Source organism: Narcine bancroftii, chromosome 2 (assembly GCF_036971445.1).
Source record: "Narcine bancroftii isolate sNarBan1 chromosome 2, sNarBan1.hap1, whole genome shotgun sequence".
NCBI lineage: Eukaryota > Metazoa > Chordata > Chondrichthyes > Torpediniformes > Narcinidae > Narcine > Narcine bancroftii.
In genome coordinates, this window is record NC_091470.1 from 12,379,927 (window position 1) to 12,398,551 (window position 18,625).

The window sequence follows — 18,625 nt, forward strand, 5'->3', positions numbered from 1 at the left end:
ATGGTCTCCGCGACATTCTCCAGTCCTCAGCCACAGCTCTCCATGGGAGCTTGCATGGAAGTCCTAACTCCCATCCCTCTGAGTCCCAAAACTGGTTGTTTTGCCACTGCTTCCTGAACTCTGCCTGCATCACCTCACACCACATCGATTCCCTCAGCCGCCAATGCTACCCGACACCAAGGACTGGAGGGCCCGCTTCTGCAGCGGTGGCCAGTTCAATAGTCCTCATGCTTGATTCCCTGACAGTCAACATGTGGGTTAAGTCAGTAGAGGCAAAAATGTAATGATGAGGCTTTACCAAGTGTTGGACAGAGCACAGCTGGAGAACGATGAGCAGTGTTAGGCTCGATATTGTAGGGAGGATGTGCTAGTGTTGGAGATGGTCCAAAGTGGGTTTTTGAGAATGATGTGAGGGATGAGAAGGTCAAGTTATGAGGAGCACTTGATAGCTGTGGTCCTGGGCTCTATAACATTGAAATGAATTTCTGACAGACCTGGATAGGAAGGGGTTAGAGGGTTAAGGTCCAGATGGGATTAGCGCAGAAAGCAAACTTGGTCAATGTAAATGTGGGCCTGTTCTAAGCTGAATGACACTACTGCTTCCAAATCCATGTTTTCTCTAATTTTGCACATGAGTTTCATGTTTGGGAATGATCAAAAGCCTTTTGAAAGTCCAAATAAATCACATCAATTAGTCCACCAATGTCTATCCTCAAACAGTTCCAGATGTATTGGGCATGATTTCCTTTTTGTAAAGCCATGTTGATTTGGACAAATCCTGTCAGTTCTCTCCTCCAGGGCGGCATGGTCAACGTGGTGGTTAGCACGGTGTTACAGCGCCAGTGAATGAGGTTCGAATCCAGCGCTGTCTGTAATGAGTTTGTACGTTCTCCCCATTCCTGTGTGCATTTCCTCCCACCCTTCAAAATGTATGTTAATTGGTCATTGAGCAGCACGGCCTCGTGGGTTGGAAGGGCCTGTAACCATGCTGTATGTCCAAGATCTGACTCAGCATTTTCCCTCCACTGAATCGAGTTGCACTTCCCTGGTTCCTCTCTCCCTCCGTTCTTCAAAGTTGGTGTCTCGTTAACAACACTCCAATCGAAAGGAACTGATCCTAGGGTACAGAATGTTGTAAACTAATCACTAATGCATCAACTAAACAGAGTGCCAGCAAACTAACCTCTCTGGGATGCAGACTATCAGGCCCTGAGGATTTATAAACATTCAATGCCATTAATTTACTGAACACAATTTTCACAACTGATAATTATTTCCATTAATTCCTCCTCTACACTGGTGTTCCCAGAACATTATGCACATCCTCCTTTGTGAAGATGGAACCAAAAAAACGGATTCATTTGGTCCACGATTTCCTGCCTCATGATGAATTCCCCTGATTCTAACTGCAAGGGACCTATATTTGCTTTCACATGTCTCTTTACACATATCTATCAGCGCTTTTCCAGTCAGTTTGTATGTTTCCTGCAAGTTTTCTCTGTTTTTCCATTTCTAATGAGACCTTTTGTCTTCCTTGGCTGAATTCTAAAATGGCTACATGAATAAAGCCTGGGATGAAAGCACTTTAGTAGAATCCTTCAAGCGTTCACCAGAGGGAGGGACCTTGACCAAGGTGAGGTCAAAACAGAACAAGTGAATGTGTGCTAAGCATATTGAAGTTGAGGAAAGAGTTCGTGCTGGATCTTCTTAAAAACCTTTGGATTGATATAACCTGAGGTTACCACAGAGAGCGAGGGAAGAGATGGCTGTGGCATTGGCGATGATCTTTGCGTCCTTTCCAGCCACAGGGAAGGTGTCGCAGGATTGGAGAATGGCTAATGTTTGAAAAAGGTAATGGGGAGAATCCTGGGAATTCTAGACCAGTGAGTCTTACATCTGGGGTGTGTAAATTATTAGAGAGGATTCTTAAGAATAGGATCTATGAGCATTTGGAGACATCCAGTCTACTCAAGGATATTCAGCAGGGGTTTGAGAAAGGAAGGTCAGGCCTTATGAGTCTAATTGAGTTTTTTGAGGTGGTAACAAAAGAAATTGATGAGGGTCGGGCAGTAGATGTGGACTACATGGATTTTAGCAAGGTATTTGACAAGGTCGCACATGAAAGACTCATTCAGAAAGTCATGAGGGTTGGGATCAGTGGAACCTTGGCCGTGTGGATAAAAAACGGGCTTGTAGGAAGAAAACAGAGAGTAGTAGTGGAAGGAAAGTTTTCTGCCTGGAGGTGGGTGACTAGTGGAGAGTCGCAGGGACCTGTTCTGGGATCCCTGCTCTTTGTGATTTTTATAAATGATCTGGATGAACATAATAGACAATAGGGGAAGGAGTAGGCCATTTGGCCCTTCGAGCCAGCACCACCATTCACAGTGATCATGGCTGATCATCCCCAATCAGTACCCCGTTCCTGCCTTCTCCCTATACTCCTTGATTCCGCTATCTTTAAGAGGTTTATCTCTTTCTTGAAAGTATCCAGAGGATTGGTCTCTTGAGGCAGAGATCCCCAACTCTCTGGGTGAAAAAGATTTTCCTCAACTCTGTTCTAAATGGCCTCCCCCTTATTCTTCAACTGTGGCCTCTGGTCTGGACTCTCCCAACATTGGGAACATGTTTCCTGCCTCTAGCACACACATGTCAAACTCTGGCCCGCGGGCCAAATTTGGCCCGCGATATAATTATATTTGGCCCGCAAGATCATATTAAATATATATTAGAGTTGGCACGCTGGTCGCCGCGCCAATATAGCGCATGCACACTGAAGGTGAAAATGAAGACGCCAGAGGTGTGGAGGGATCTCAGAGTCCCGAATCCCAGGGATCGGAGCGCCGCACTCAGCCCGCCCGGCTCCCGGACACACAGATGCGGCTGGAGTTGGGGACCATCCTCGCTGGGTATGCGCTTCAGCGGCGACGCCAGACCGAATGTCTCATTGGCGATGCCTTCCCCCTTGCTCCGTGCACAGCGGACCCTGCCTCCCGCTCCTTTTGTTGGAGACGAGCCCGGCGCCGTGAGATCGCAGTTTAATCCCTCTCCAACCATGGGAGGGGGCTGGCAGCAACGCGCTCTTCTCAGCCAATTCCTCCATCGCCCCGGACGCCGGCATTTCAACGCGGGGATTCGGGTGCCTTCATCAGGCGACCGACCTGTTGGTCCAAGACAAGGGGAGAGCGTACAAACTCCACACAGACAGCACCTGAACTCGGGTGAACGTGGAGCTGCGACCCCACATTCCACATCAGGACTGTGTGTAAGATTGGGAGCAGTGAGATGGAAGCTTATTTTGTTCCTGTGATTTAAGCCTTTCTTGGGGTGGGGGGGGGGGGGACCTTCTCTGACCATTTGCCTAACAATTAACCTAATCAGATGTGGAGTTACCACAATACAACAGTTCTCAACCTTTTTCTTTCCACTCGCGTCCCTGTGCCATTGGTGCTCTGTGATTAGTAAGGGATTGCTTAAGGTGGTCTGTGGGTGGGAAGACCACTGCTTTAATCATCCCTCGTTGACTCGTCATGTGCACGGTTTCAGAACGCTAAAGGAAATGGGCCAATGACAATTTTTCTCAAGCAAAATATTTCAGTAACAATTGGGTCTAGAGCAGTGATTCTCACCCTTTCCTTCCCACTCACATCCCACCTTAAGCAATCCCTTATTAATTACAGAGTTCCGATGGCATAGCATTTCCAATCCCTTCATAATATTATGTTTCAATCAGATCCCCTCTCATCCTTCTAAATTCCAGTGTATACAAGCTCCAATCTTTCAATATACGACAGAATTAACCTTGTGAACCTATGCTACATTCCCTCAATAGCAAGAATGTCCTTCCTTGAACTTGGAGATAAAACTACCCACAATACTCCAGGTGGGGTCTCACCAGGGCCTTGTACAATTGCAGAAGGACCTCCTTGTTTCTGAACTCAACTCCCCTTGTTATGAAGGCCAACATTCCATGAGCTTTCTTCACTGCCTGCTGTCCCTGCAGGCTTACTTTCAGAAACTAATGAGAAGGACACTGAGATCTCATTGTACTTACCCTTTTCCTAACTTTTCCAAATTTGCTAATGTTACTTTTAATCCCTTCATTTAAATCATGAATGTATATTGTAAATAGCTGTGGTCCCAGCACCGAGCCTTGTGGTTCCCCACTTGTCACTGCCTGCCATTCTGAAAAGGACCTGTTAATCCCTACTCTTTGGTTCCTGTCTGCCAACCAACTTTCTCTCCATGTAAGTACCCTAACCCCAATATCATGTGCTCTAATTTTGCCCAATAATCTCCTAAGTGGGACCTTATCAAAGGCTTTCTGAAAGTCCAGATACACTACTTCCACTGGCTCTCCCTTGTCCAGTTTCATAATTAATTCTCAAAATATTCCAGAAGATTAGTCAAGCATGATTCCCCCTTCGTAAATCCATGCCGACTCGGACCGATCCTGTTACTGCTCTCCAAATGTGCTGCTATATCATCTTTTATAATTGCCTCCAGCATCTTCGCCAGACATTCACTCACTGATCTATAATTCCGTTTTCTCTCTCCCTCCTTTCTTAAAAAGTGGGACAACATTAGCCCCCCCCTCCAATCTGCAGGAACTGATATTGAATCTAGAGAACATTAGAAAATGATTACCAATGTGTCCATGATTTCTAGAACCACCGCCTTAAGTACCCTGGGATACAGACCATCAGGCCCAGGGGATCTATCAGCCTGTGACAGAGTATATAGCTATATATAGATATGTTTTGGGGAGATGAATTGGGAAAGGTTTGTTAGAGTGGGTCACATACAAACACTTGAAAACAGATCTTATTTGAAATACTGGAGCTCTGCCCCATGCTAGACATATCAGCTCCAGAGCTTTTACAAGAGCTTTTGAAGAGTGCTCAAGAGACTTCACTAATGGATTGTTTTTTGCAAAAGGCAACAGATGAAAGAGCATGCCGGAGCCGCTGCTGTCTGGAAGAGAACTTGCTGTTCTGAGAGGGTCATGTGGTTTTGCAAGCAGAGAGAATCAAACAGGCTTTCTCTCAGAGAGAGAGAGAGAGAGAGAGAGAGAGAGACAGAAATCAGTTCTATATTGTTTCAGCCAGCAGACAGCAGCTGGGACTGGAACAGGACAAGCTGGTAAGCTTATTTGGAAGACGGCCTGGTCAAAGCCCTTGTGGTTCATGCAAGAGGAAAGGACTGGCTATCTAATGTTTCACGTAGAATAAGGGAAACAAAAAGGAACTCTGTGTTGACCTGAAAGGAAGAGGTTATCATCTGGAGAACCCTGAAGGGGCAAGTTTAATCAGTAAGACACTGAGATGACTGATGAAAGTACATCAGTTGTAGATGTCCTGGATCAACAAATCCCTCTCTGAAAACCGACAAGAACCTTCCTGAGTGGTAACTATTTACCTTTCAAGCACCAAAGCCTTGTGAACTTTATAAATGTTAAATTCCTTGTACAGTATAAGAATTGCCTGCCATCAGTGACCTTGAAACTGATCCTGAATCTAGAGAACATTGGAAAATGATTACCAATGCATTCATGATTTCTAGAACCACCTCTTTAAGTTCCCTGGGACAAAGACCATCAGGTCCTGTGGATTTATCAGCCTTCAGTCCAATCAGTCTACCTGACACCATTTTCTGCCTAATGTGAATTTCCTTCAGTTCCTCCATTACCCTAGATCCCCTGTCCACTATTACATCTGGGAGATTGTTTGTGTCTTCCCTAGTGAAGACAGATTGAAAGTACCTGTTCAACCTGTCTGCCATTTCCTTGTTCCCTTCCGGTTTCCTGCTTCCTATATCTAATATATGCTTCCTTCTTCCTCTTGACCAGCTGCCTCACCTGTTTCATCACCCACAGTTCCATTTTCCTACCATCTTTTCCTTGCCCCAGTGGAACAAACCTATCTTGAACTCAGCACAATTGGAAACCTATCTGTCTCCAATTTAGTAAGTCTCCTCTCATCCTTCTTCACTCCAAAGAGAAAGGTCACAGCTCTGCTAACCTTGCCTCAGAAGACATCTCCAATCCAGGCAACATCCTGGTAAATCGCTTCTGCCTATGATGAGGCAACCAGAACTGAACACAATACTCAAAGTGTGGTCTCACCAGAGTTTTATAGAGCTGCAACATTGCCTCACGACTGAACTCAATTCCCTGTCTAATGAAGTACAGCATTCCATAGGCCTACAAGCTCTCCTTTCAGCCTATATGGCAACCTTGAGAGATCTATAGATTTGGACCCCAAAGTCCCTCTGTTTTTCCATACTGTTAAGAATCTTACCATTAACCCTCTACTCTGCCTTCAAGTTTGACCTTCCAAAATGCATCACCTCACACTTATCCAGATTGATCTCCATCTGCCACTTTTATCCCAACTCTGCATCCTTAACCCACGATAACTTTCAACACTATCCACAAGCTTTGAGTCTTCTGCAAACTTAGTCACCCATCCCTTCTTTGTCCAGGCAATTTATAAGACCCAGAGTACAGGTTCCAGAACAGATCCCTATGGAATCTCTCTCTAGTCACTGACCTCCAGACAATCTTGATAAATGTTGTCAGACTAGTTCTCCCCACGGACGCTGCCTGGCCCTCTGAGTCCCTCCAGCGTCTCTGTTTACTCTTATTTCCAACCTCTGCAGTTTCTGCATTTCCTACGGTTGGCTGTAACGAAGGTGAATATTGTGCTGCCAAATCGAAGACACTGGTGAAACAGCAGCATGTGATGTGAACTTTCAAAGTGGTTGGAGGGAGTGAGGGGTGAGGGTGGGTGGGATGATCTATGAGGGAGATGCATTGTCCATGTGAGCCATTCGAGACTGCAAGGGGGGAACCACAATTCCATACATTGCAGAAAGTTGATAAAATTGCTGGTGTCCATGTACCCTCCTCTCCTCTCCTCTGTCCTCCCCTCCCCTCCTGTCCTCATCTTCCCTCTTCTCTCCTCCCCTTCCCTCACCTCCCCTTCCCTCACCTCCCCTTCCCTCACCTCCCCTTCCCTCACCTCCCCTTCCCTCACCTCCCCTTCCCTCACCTCCCCTTCCCTCACCTCCCCTTCCCTCACCTCCCCTTCCCTCTCCTCCCCTTCCCTCACCTCCCCTTCCCTCACCTCCCCTTCCCTCTCCTCCCCTTCCCTCACCTCCCCTTCCCTCACCTCCCCTTCCCTCACCTCCCCTTCCCTCACCTCCCCTTCCCTCACCTCCCCTTCCCTCACCTCCCCTTCCCTCACCTCCCCTTCCCTCACCTCCCCTTCCCTCACCTCCCCTTCCCTCACCTCCCCTCCTCCCGAATTCTCTCCTCCCCGTTTCCTCGTATCATCGTCTTCCCTTCCCTCCTCTCTTTTCCCCCTCCGTCCCCCTCCCTTCCAAATCCCTCCATTGCTCCTCCTCTTCCTCGGCAGTTTCCGGCATCGCTCGGCGGTTTCCGGCATCGCTCGGCAGTTTCCGGCATCGCTCGGCGATTTCCGGCATCGCTCGGCAGTTTCCGGCCGCTGATGCTGATGCTGCGGCTCCTCTCAGACGAGGTTTCGGCGGCGTCCGAGCGGCTGTGGGTGGGTGAGTGGGGAGAGGCCCAGGCCGAGGCCGAACGGAGAGAGGGGGGCACTGCAGGGGTTGTGGAGGGGCAGGATGGAGGGAAGTGGAGGGGGAGGAGGAGGAGGGGATGAAGAGGATGGAAGGGGAGTGAGGGAGGCGTGAGGAGAGGAGAGGAGGGATGGGAGTGAGGAGAGGGAGGGTGGGGAGGAGAGGGAGGGTGGGGAGGAGAGGGAGGGTGGGGAGGAGAGGGAGGGTGGGGAGGAGAGGGAGGGTGGGGAGGAGAGGGAGGGTGGGGAGGAGAGGGAGGGTGGGGAGGAGAGGAGAGGGAGGGAGGGAGGGGAGGGGAGGGAGGGAGGGTGGGGAGGAGAGGGTGGGGAGGAGAGGGAGGGGAGGGAGGGTGGGGAGGAGAGGGGGAAGGAGGGGGAGGGAGTGGAGGAGAGTGGGGAGGAGGGGGAGGGAGGGAGGGGAGGAGAGTGGGGACGAAGGGAGGGAGGGGAGGAGAGTGGGGAAGAGGGAGGAGGGGAGGGGAGTGGGGGAGAGTGGGGTGAGGGGAAGATGGGGAAGGGAATGAAGGAGAGTAGGGAGGAGGGGGAGGGGAGTGAGGGAGAGTGGGGAGGAGGGGAGGGAGGGGAAGAGAGTGGGGAGGAGGGGAGGGGAGGACAGTGGTGAGGAGGGGGAGGGGAGGAGAGTGGTGAGGAGGGGAGTGAGGGAGTGGGGTGAGGGGAGGATGAGGAAGGGAATGAAGGAGAGTAGGGGGGAGGGGGAGGGGAGTGAGGGAGAGTGGGGGGAGGGGAGGGAGGGAGGGGAGGAGAGTGGGGAGGAGGGGAGGAGGGGGAGGGGTGAATGGGGTGATGGGAGGAAATGGAGGGCAGGGAGACATTTTCTGAAGAAGGAGGACATCACAGATGTCTTTGAATGGAAAGCAGAGATGCAGGGATTGAGAGAAAAGAATGGAATCCTTTCATGAGACAGGGTGGAGTGAAGCAGAAAGGGCTGCAGACGCTATGATTGTAGTAAAAACAAAAATGCTGAATAAATCAGCAGATCTCGGAGCGTCTGTGGAAGGTAAAGATCTATTACTGACGTTTCAGGCCTCATGGTATCAGCAAAAACCAGACAAGGGGCTGCTGTAGGTGGAATAATGGGAGAGGTAAGAGCACAGATCAATAGACAAAGGTGGCAATTGGATATAAAAAGAGGACAGAAGAGAGGGAAGTTGAGAATTGATACGGGGAGGAGAACAGCTTTTGTCTCAGTGAAAGGAGACAGAAGGAAAGATGGGGGGGGGAGGGGGGAGGGTGGAGGGCTAACATAACCCAGAGAAGTTGATATTAATGCCATCCAGTTGGAGGGGACCTAGGTGGAAGATGAGGTGTTGTTCCTCCAATTTGCAGGTGGTCTCAGTCTGGCAGGGTTTGAGACCATGGACAGACTTGTCAACAAGGGAATGGGATGGGGAATTCAAATGGGTGGCCACTGGGAGATGCACGTTTTTGTGGCGGACTGAGCCAAGGTGCTTAACGAAGCGATCTCCCACTCTGTGCCCAGTCTCCCCAATGTAGAGGCATCAACAACGGGAGCACTGGATACAGTAGATGACCCCTGCAGATCCACAAGTGAAATATTGTTTCACTTGGAAAGACTGGGGCCCCAAATGATGGTGAGGGAAGAGGTGTGGGTGCAAGTGGACCATCTCCTGTGGTCACAGGGGTAGGTGCCAAGGAGGTGATCGGTAGGAAGAAGGAGTTGAAGAGGGAATCATCTTGTGTCTGTTGGTCTGAATACCCCTCTCTCCCCTTTCCCCTCTGCCTGCTTTTTGCTCATACCTTGAGGAAGGGCTCAGGCCTGAAACATCAGTAATATATAGCTTTACCTCCATGGGTGCTGTGAGACCCTCTGAGTTGCTTGTGTTTTTACTTCTAGACGGTGGGAAGAGTACTCAATATAAATGTGGGGGTTGGTAGTTATCTCACCTGTTAGCTTATGCACCTCCCTTTTCCCCTCCCCCACCTGCCTGATTTTAAGCATACTTGAAGAGGGGCTCAGGCCTGAAATGTCAACTGCCTTTTATCTTCTGTGGATGCTCCAGGAGTTTTGTGTAGATTTCAGCATCTGCAGATTTTTTTCTTTACCTTCCAAACTCTGTCATCAGTCATTATCCAAACTTACATTTTTTAAAATTTGAATTTTTAATTTTTAAATTTAGACGTAGAGCATGGTAAAAGAACCTTTCGACCCATGAGCCCATACAGCCCCATTACACCCAATTGACCTAGTACCCCACCCCTGTACATTTTAAAGGGTGAGAGGAAACCGGAAAACTCACACAGACACGGGGAGGATGTGCAAACTACAGACAGCACGGGATTCAATAGCTAGCACTGCAACGGCGTTGTACTAACCTCACTCCAACTGTACCACCTTTAGTCATGTCTTTGTGCATCTTGTTCCAGATGCTGTTCGAACCTTGGTCCAGGTTTTAAGTCTTCTTGTGATTGCTTCTAAAATGTCTTTTTGTCAGTGCCTTGATATATCTTATTTTAGCTCATTGTCAGTTTTGACAGCACCCCATGATACACCTCAGGGTCTTTACCTTATTGAGGGTGTTGTGTAACATATGCTTGCTGTCACTGTTATTGCATTTCTATTTCTCATTCATCTGCAAATCTTCTCATTTTTGTTATCTAACTGTAGAAATGTACAAAAAATGTATGAAAAAGGCAAAATTATGTCTGACTTACAACAGGTTTTGTGAAGGTAACTGAAAGCTGAGTACCCTTTCAGGGAATGTTGGTATAGAATCTCAGAAATGATGTAGGAGGACACAGAGGTCACTGTGTCCGTGTCAGATCTGTGCAGGAACAATCCATTCAGCCCCATCCTGCTCATCTTGTTTCCAAATCTCTGCTGCCTTTCCCTTTTTTGTGGACTATCTAGTTAAAAACACAACGGTGGAGATGTTCAGCAGGTCAAACAATGCATTTTATGTAGCAAAGATAAAAATACATAACCAATATTTCGGGCTTGAGCCCTTCATCAAGATATGAAAAAATGTTGGCAGGCATCCGAACAAAAAGGTGGGGGGGAGAGGTGCGGCGAGGAGCATGGTCCCAAAGGCAGGAGGTAATAGGTGCAGAAGGGAGGGAGGGAACATCTAGATTTGGACTATCTGGTTTCTGTTTGAATGCTGTAATTGAATCTGTGTCCACTTCTCTCACTGCTCGTCCATTCCAGACCCTGCCCCTTTTCTGAATAGTAGATTTTAATCTTCATTTTACTTTTGTTTCTTCTGCCAATCACTTTCATCCCAGGCACTTGGGTTCTTAACCCTCTTCACCAACGGGTACAGTTTCTCTCAATATACTTTCTCTGCACTGATCATGATTTAAGAATCTAGATCAGATTCCCTCTCAATCTCCTCTGCTTCCCAGCATATCCACACCGAAGCCCCTTCTGCATCTTCATTCAGTGGAGCAGCAGGGGAGGAGTTGAATGACGTCATAATGCATGTCTGAAGGAAAGGAATGTGTAACTGAGCACAGGGAGAATGAAGGGCTAAAATGTATTGAATGACCCTCGGCAGAGAATTCCACAGATTTACCACCCTCTGGGTGAAGCAGTTCCTCCTTATCTCCATCCTAAACCATACCCTGAATCTTGAGGTTGTGGCTGCTAGTTCTGGTCTCTCCAACCAAGGAAAACAAACTGCAATCTTTATCTTACTATTCCTTTCACAATTCTAGATGTTTTTTATAGATCCCCAATCGTACTTCTGAGATCCAGTGAATACAGTCCCAGGTGACTCAGTCTCTCCTCATTGGCTATATCTCCCTCATATCCAGAATCAACCTGGTCTGTGCTGCCTCCAAAGCTAGGACATCCATTCACAAGTAAGGTGAGCAGAACTGCATGCGGTACTCCAGTGTGGTCTCTTCAGTATCCTGTACAGCTGCAGCAGAACCTCCCTGCTCTTAAATTAAATCCCTCTGGCAATGAAGCCCAACATTCCATTTGGCTTCTAGATTTTGCCTGCTGCACCCGTAAACTAACCTTTTGAGGTTCATGCACAAGCATGCTGCATTCTTTCACCATTTAAGTAATAATTGGATCTTAATTTTACTTCCAAAGTGGATGATCTTGCATTGTACTCCATCCCATTCACTTGCAAACTCAATTAACCCATCTATGTCTCTCTGCAGATTCAGCATTCTCTGCACAATTTGCTTTTCCACTCACTATATAGTGTCAGCAGAAAACTTGCGTCCACTACAATTGGTCCCCTCTTCCAAATAATTAATGTAGATTGGGAACAGTTGTCAAGTTTATGATCATCTGACTTTACATATACAACCAGACAGGACAGTTTCTCCGAACACACATACATAAATCACAGCACATGATAATCACATCTATACATTAAATCTAAAATAAATAAATATGCTGTAAGGTTCTTAAATATTTCAGAATGATTTACTTACTTCACTTACAGGACCCATTCGTTAGTCTCACAACCTGCGGGAAGAAGCTATTTCCCAGTCTTGATACTGCTGTCCCTCCTCCTGAAGGTAGTGGGTTAAAGATGCTGTGTGCTGGAAGGAACTGATGAATTTCATTGGGAGGATTGCTTAAGTATGGCTCTCAATAATTGAGCCTATTTAAGCAATGCTGCCGAGGAATGTAGAGGAATGGGAGATGCCAGTGATCTTCTTGGGTGTTTTAATTATGCTCTCTATTGAATTCTGGTCCAATACTTTCCTGCTTCTGCCTCACAGAATGATGCAGCCAGACAGTCCACTCTCTAATGTACTCCTGTAATGTCAAGGTGGGGGCTGGTAACCTTGTCCTTCTCAACCTCCTCAGGAAGTGTAGATGCTGCTGTGCCATCCGGACTAATGAGGAGGTGCTCTGGGTCCAGGATAGGTCTTCCTTTATAGGCACAGGAAAGAACTTGGTGCTCTCCACTCTCTGTGATGCAGCCATTGCTGAGTACTGGAATGTGGTCACCCTTCATCCTTACGATAACCTTATTCTACATTGAGACCCAGGTTGTGCTCACACTAGGTGACAAGCCTCCCCACCTCCTCTCTGTAAGCTGACTTACCATTGTTACTGTTGTATGATTGTGTGGGAACGGAATCTAGCAGTGGAGTCATGGATCAGCATCGTGATCAGAAGCAGGCTGAGTACACAGCCCTGTGATGTGTGCCACTGCTCAGTGTGATGGAACGAGATGTTGCTACCAACCTGGAGAAATTTTTGGTCAAGAGTTTCAGAGAGGGGTGAGGAGTCCTAACAAGGATACTTTATCCACCAGCCTCTGGGGTATGATCGTGTTGAATGCTAAGCTGAAGCCTAGCGAATGACAGATTGTTCACTAGATGGGTCAGGACAGAGTGGAGGGCCAAGGCTATAGCACCATCTGTGCACCAATTTGGAGGGTAGGTAAACTGGTCCTGTGGCTAAAAAGAGAAGGGAGGAGAAGAGGCGAGCTGTAGTGATAGGGGATTCCATAGTTAGGGGGACAAATAAGAGGTTCTGTGGAAGAGATCGAGTATCCTAAAGGGTATGTTGCCTCCCTGATGCCAGGGTCTGAGATATCTCAGATTGACTTCACAGCATTCTCAGGAGGGAGGGTGAACAGCCAGATGTCGTGGTCCACATAGGGACCAATGACATGGCTAGGAAAGGTGAGGAGGTCCTGCAGGAAGAGTTTAGGGAGTTAGGCGCTAGGTTGAAGGACAGGACCTCTAGGGTTGTGATCTCAGGATTACTACCTGTGTCACGTGCTGGTGAGGTTAGAAGTAGGAGGATAATGCACCTTAACATGTGGATAAAGACATGGAGCAGGAGGGAGGGCTTAAGGTTTCTGGATCATTGGGCTCTTCCAGGGAGGGTGGGACCTGCTCTGATGGGACAGTTTGCGTTTGAACTGGAGGGGAACTAATATCCTCATGGGAAGGTTTGTTAGTGCTTTTCCGGTGGACTTAAACTAGATTTGCAGGGGGAGGGGAACCAGAGCGTCAGAGCAGATAGAGAAGTGGAGGAGGGAAAAGATGATGTGAAAATTACATGTACCATTAGAGTCAATGGGTTGCACATGGTGGAAATTTTATAAAATGCACCTTTTCAAATGCAAGGAGTATTGTAGGAAAGGCAGTCGAGCTTAGAGCATGGATTGGCACGTGGAATTATGACATTGTGGCCAGTAGTGAAACTTGGTTACAAGAGGTGCAGGACTGGCTTCCGTTGCTTTAGATGCAATAGAACAAGGAGGATAAAAGGGGGAGGAGTGGCATTGCTCACCAGGGAAAATAGCACAACTAGAGAGAGGGCAATACTGGATCTCCTATGAGGGAATGAGACAGGACAGGTGACAGAAGTATGTGTAGAGGAACATTTTGGGTCCAGTGATAATAATGCCATTAGTTTCAAGTTAATTATGGAGAAGGATGGGTCTGGACCTCAGGTTGGGATTCTAAATTGGAGAAAGGCCAATTTTGAGGAAATGAGATAGGATCTAAAATGCGTGGATTGAGAGAAGTTGTTTTCGGGCAAGGATGTGTGAGATAAGGGGAGAACCTTCAAAGGTGAAATTTTGAGAGTACAGAGTTTGTAGGCTCCTTTCAGGATTAAAGGCAAGGTTAGCAGGTATAGGGAACCTTCATTTTTGAGGGATATTGGGGACCTGGTTTGGAACAAGAGAGAGGGGTATAACAGGTACAAGCACATGGAGCAAATGAGGAACAAGGATTATAAAAAATGCAAGACAAACCTCAAGAATGAAATCAGGAAGGCTAAAAAAAAAAGATGAGGTTGCTTTGGCAGACAATGTGAAAGAAAAAACAGTTTTTTACAGGTACATTAAGAGTAAAAAGATGGTAAGGGCCAAAATTGGTCCCCTTGAAGATCAGAGTGGTCGGCTTTGTCTGGAGCCTAAAGAGATGGTGGAGCTATTAATGTTTTTATTTCCATCAGTATTTATTCAGAAAAAAGCCACAGAGTTGTGGGAAGTTAGGAAAACAAGTGGGGAGGTCATGGAATCTATACAGATTAAAAAGGAGGAAGTGCTTGTTGTCTTAAAGCAGATAAGGGTGGATAAATCCCCAAGGCCTGACAAGATATCCTCTCAGAGGCTAGTGTAGAGACTGTTGTTTAAAAAAGGCTCTAAGAATAATCTGGAAATCATAGGTTGGTGAGCTTAAGGTCAGTCGTAGTTGAATTATTGGAAGGTGTTCTAAGAGATTGGATATACAAATATTTGGATATACACATGTTTGTACAGACAGACTGGTTAGGGATAGTCAGCGTGGTTATAGAGTTTTTCAAGTGGATATCCAGGAAAGTTGATGAAGATAAGGTCATGGATGTTGTCTGGATGGACTTCATTCAGTAAGGCCAGATTAGTCATGAGGTTCAGTCGCTCGATGTTCAGCATGAGGTTGTAAATTGAATTAATCATTGACTTTGTGGGAGAAGCCAAAGAGTGGCCATAGATGATGGATGGGCTATGATCCAGGTGTGGGTCAATGGGACTGTGCAGAATAATAATTCATCATAGAGTAGAAGGGCCACAAGGCCTGTTTCCATGCTGTAGGGTTCTATGGTTCTACAGACAACTCTCACTAGTGATTTTATCCTCATTAATATTCTGCTCAGATGGTTTCACATCTGCTCCTTGGATCTTCTCTCACTATCATCCTGATCTCATCCTTAATCATGAGTAATTCCTGACCTCCCTCAGATTCCTGCCTATCTTATGTATCATTACAGAATACCCGTGAATAGCTACATGGAGCATGACAGCACAGTACAGACCCTTCAGTCCAAAACATTGTGCTCGCCCACATAAAGCAACCTCACACCCATCACCCTCTATTTTTTGCTCTCAATGATCTTCACTCGGCAGCCACATGGTCACTAAATCATAAGGACTTTGTACTGATTTGTACCACAAGTTCACTGACCTTGTTTCGAATAGTATGGACATTCAAATAAAGTGCCCTTACATTAATTGTCCTTGTGGAATCTAATAATCTTTGCATATCCTGCATTTGACTTTTCTGGACTTCATTCTTTCCCCTTTTCTAACTTTAGCTTTGGACTCTGCATTGCTTCCCTCATGGATCATTGTTACTTGAGGTTCAAGATAGTTGTGGATCTGGATAACATTCTAAATTGGGGGAGGGCAAATTATGATGTTATTGGGTGGGAGAGTGAATTGACAGCAGCTGTTACCAGGCAAGCCCAGAGCTGACATATTTGAGTTGTTTAAGGTGTATTACAGGCTCCAACCTCCCGTCCATTGCAGACATCTCTGTGAGGCAGTGCCTCAAGAAGGCAGCCCACATCCTAAACCCCACCATCCAGGTCACAATCTCTTCTCACTGCTACCTTCAAGGCACAGAAACCTGAAGGCCAAGAACAGTTTCTTGCTAACAGGTATCAGGCTCTTGAAGCTCCCCTTGCTACACTGATTAGGGACTGCTCCCACACCACAAAAGGTCTGTCTGAACTATTTGTGCACTCGGATTTCTATGAACATCTGTGTATTGTAGAGTTTTTTTAAAATTCAATAAGTTTGCTATTTTCACTTTTTTTTACAAAGACTTGTGGCTAGAGCAAGTAAAAATTTGGTGTGTCTATGGTACAATATTGCATGACAATAAACTCATCATATTTATTGAGCAGGACTGACATATTCTAACCGAGGAAGGTCAGTGATAGCAGGATAAGAGAATTTTGGGTGATGAGAGAGGTCAGGATTTTAGTCAAGCAGAAAAAGGAAGCATGGTGTAATGTTTCGGAAATTAAAATCAGACAGAGCTCAATCACGAAGGCCAAACGGGGCCATGAAATGCCCTTGACAAGCAGGGTTAAAGAATGTCCCAAGGCACTTTCCACACATTTAAAAACAAGAGAATGATTTGGGCAAGGTTAGGACCACTTAAGATCAAAGGATGTGTAGAAAAAACATTCCTATGTCATCTCCTTTCAACTCTGCCCCCCCTCCCCACCAAACCCAATTCTGGCCAGTTAATACCACGCTACCTGATTAACCTACAACTCCAATTGTTTTGGAGGGTAGGAAGAATCCAGAGTACTTGAAGGAAACCCACGCTGAGATTCCTTTCGCTCAGCACCGGATTTGAACCTGAGTCGCTTGTGCTGTAATAACCGCTGCCAAGGAAGATAGGTATGTGGTCCCTCGGCCTCCCCTCCATAAAGACCACAATGAACCCCTAGTCTTGCTGATGGTGAGAGCAAGATTGTTGGTCTGGAAAATTCTTGATCTCCATCCTGTATTCTGACAACAGCGGTAAGGTGTAGAATTAAAGTGACTGATGCTGGAAGGTCAGTTTCAACCTTATTGAATGACTGAACATGTTCTGCAAAGTGATAACCTAATCCAATGTCGAAGAGACCAGGTGAAGCAGCTGATTCATTCACTTCTGTGCTCACCATACGGTCTCCTTCACAGAAGAGGAACCAAAGGCAGAACAAGGTGAGTGTTTTGTAGAGCACCTACAATCAATTCATAGACCATCCGAATTTCATCCACTTAACTATTCTATCACCTTAATAATGTTATCCAGCCCCACTCTTACCTCTCTGTAAGCTCCAGGCAAAGAATTTTTTCTTCTGCCTTGCCATGTCATAGCCCTCCAGGTTCAAGTGAATCTGGCAGAAAAACTAGCCTTTCCAGTCTCCATGTGTGGAGACTAGTTGTAGCCTAAGTCTGAGAATGCTCATAGCTCACTAACTATGTCAAACGGTCTCTGAGAGGAGAGGAAGCAGAGTTGGTGCTTTAGATCGATGACCTACGATTAGTTATCCAGTTAGGACATTGCCTCTGTTTCCCTCCACATGGATGGTTCTGATCGACTACCTGTTTCCAGCAGTTTTGTTCTTATTTCAAATCTACAGGAGTTTGCTTTTCAGTCCCTGATTAGTTGTTCCCTTTCAGAATGGTGGCACCACCAAAATTCTGCTTTTAAATTTTCAGATATCACCGGTCTAGCAGGCATTATTTTTAGTTTATTTGTCTCCCTCTATGGAAAATAGTAAATTAGGGGGCAACAAATTGTGATATTATTAGAAGTAAAGCACGAAAGTCTGCAGACACCATGGTTGAAGTAAAAACACAATGATGGAGAAACTCAGCAGGTCCAACAGTGTCCTTTGAATAGGAGAGATAAAAATATACAAGCAACGTTTTGGGGTTGAGCCCTTTGTCAGGGTACTATGAGATTATTAGGTACTATGTGATTGTGAGATTATAAGTCAGGAGCTAATTGGGAGTCACACCTGACTAGAGACAGGATTAACTTGTCCCAGTAAAGGGGAAGGACAAGGTGGCAAGGGAAGAGAACCTTGGATGATGAGAGAGGTCATGAACTGGACCAAAAAGGAAAAGGAGGCGTATGTAAAGTTTAGGAAGCTAAAACCAGATAGGAATATGAGGATTGCAGGAAGGAGCTTGGACAGGTCAAGAGGAAGGCTGAATGGGTCCGTGGAATGTCTTCGGTGAGCAAGAGAATCCCAAGTCATTTAAAACATTCTTTTAAAGTCAGGAGAATGAGGAGGGATCCTTCCAGGGAGAAGGACATGGAGAATATTGGAAGGGAGCAGAATGTGGAGAACTGAGGAGTGAGGTAGAACAAAGGGATCTGGATACAGATACATAATTCCCTGAATGTGGTGTCACAGGTGGATAAGGTTGTAAAGAGATGTTTTGGCATATTGGCCTTCATAAATCAGAGTATTGAGTCTAGGAGTTGGGATGTTATGGTCAAGTTGTATAAGACATTGGTGGGGCCAAATATGGAGGATTGTGTGCAGTTTTAGTCACCTAACTACAAGAAAGATATTAATAAAATAGAAAGAGTGTAGTGAAGATTTACTTGGATGTTGCCCGGGAAAGGTTATAGGGAAAGGTAGGGATTTATTTCCTGAAGGATAAAAGAATGAGGGGAGATTTGATAGACTGTTTAAAATTATGAGGGGGAGAGACAGTAAATATAGGTCGGCTTTTTCCAAACCAGAGGACATGGGTTAAGGATGAAAGGGGAAAAGTTTA

At 46.3% G+C, this 18,625-nt stretch overlaps 1 protein-coding gene across 5 annotated transcripts in view; it reads left to right on the top strand.

Moving 5' to 3' along the window:
• Window positions 1-18,625, top strand: part of tmem63c (transmembrane protein 63C) — a 218,466-nt gene that overhangs the window by 34,733 nt on the left and 165,108 nt on the right. For 4 of the 5 annotated variants that reach the window (XM_069915866.1, XM_069915868.1, XM_069915870.1 and 1 more), the window contains exon 3: window positions 7,416-7,569. In XM_069915866.1, the coding sequence (XP_069771967.1) occupies window positions 7,509-7,569 (61 nt within the window). In that variant the 5' untranslated portion in view covers window positions 7,416-7,508. Of the gene's footprint in view, window positions 1-7,415; window positions 7,570-18,625 lie in introns of those variants that run through there. The other variant, XM_069915869.1, reaches the window with a different exon arrangement.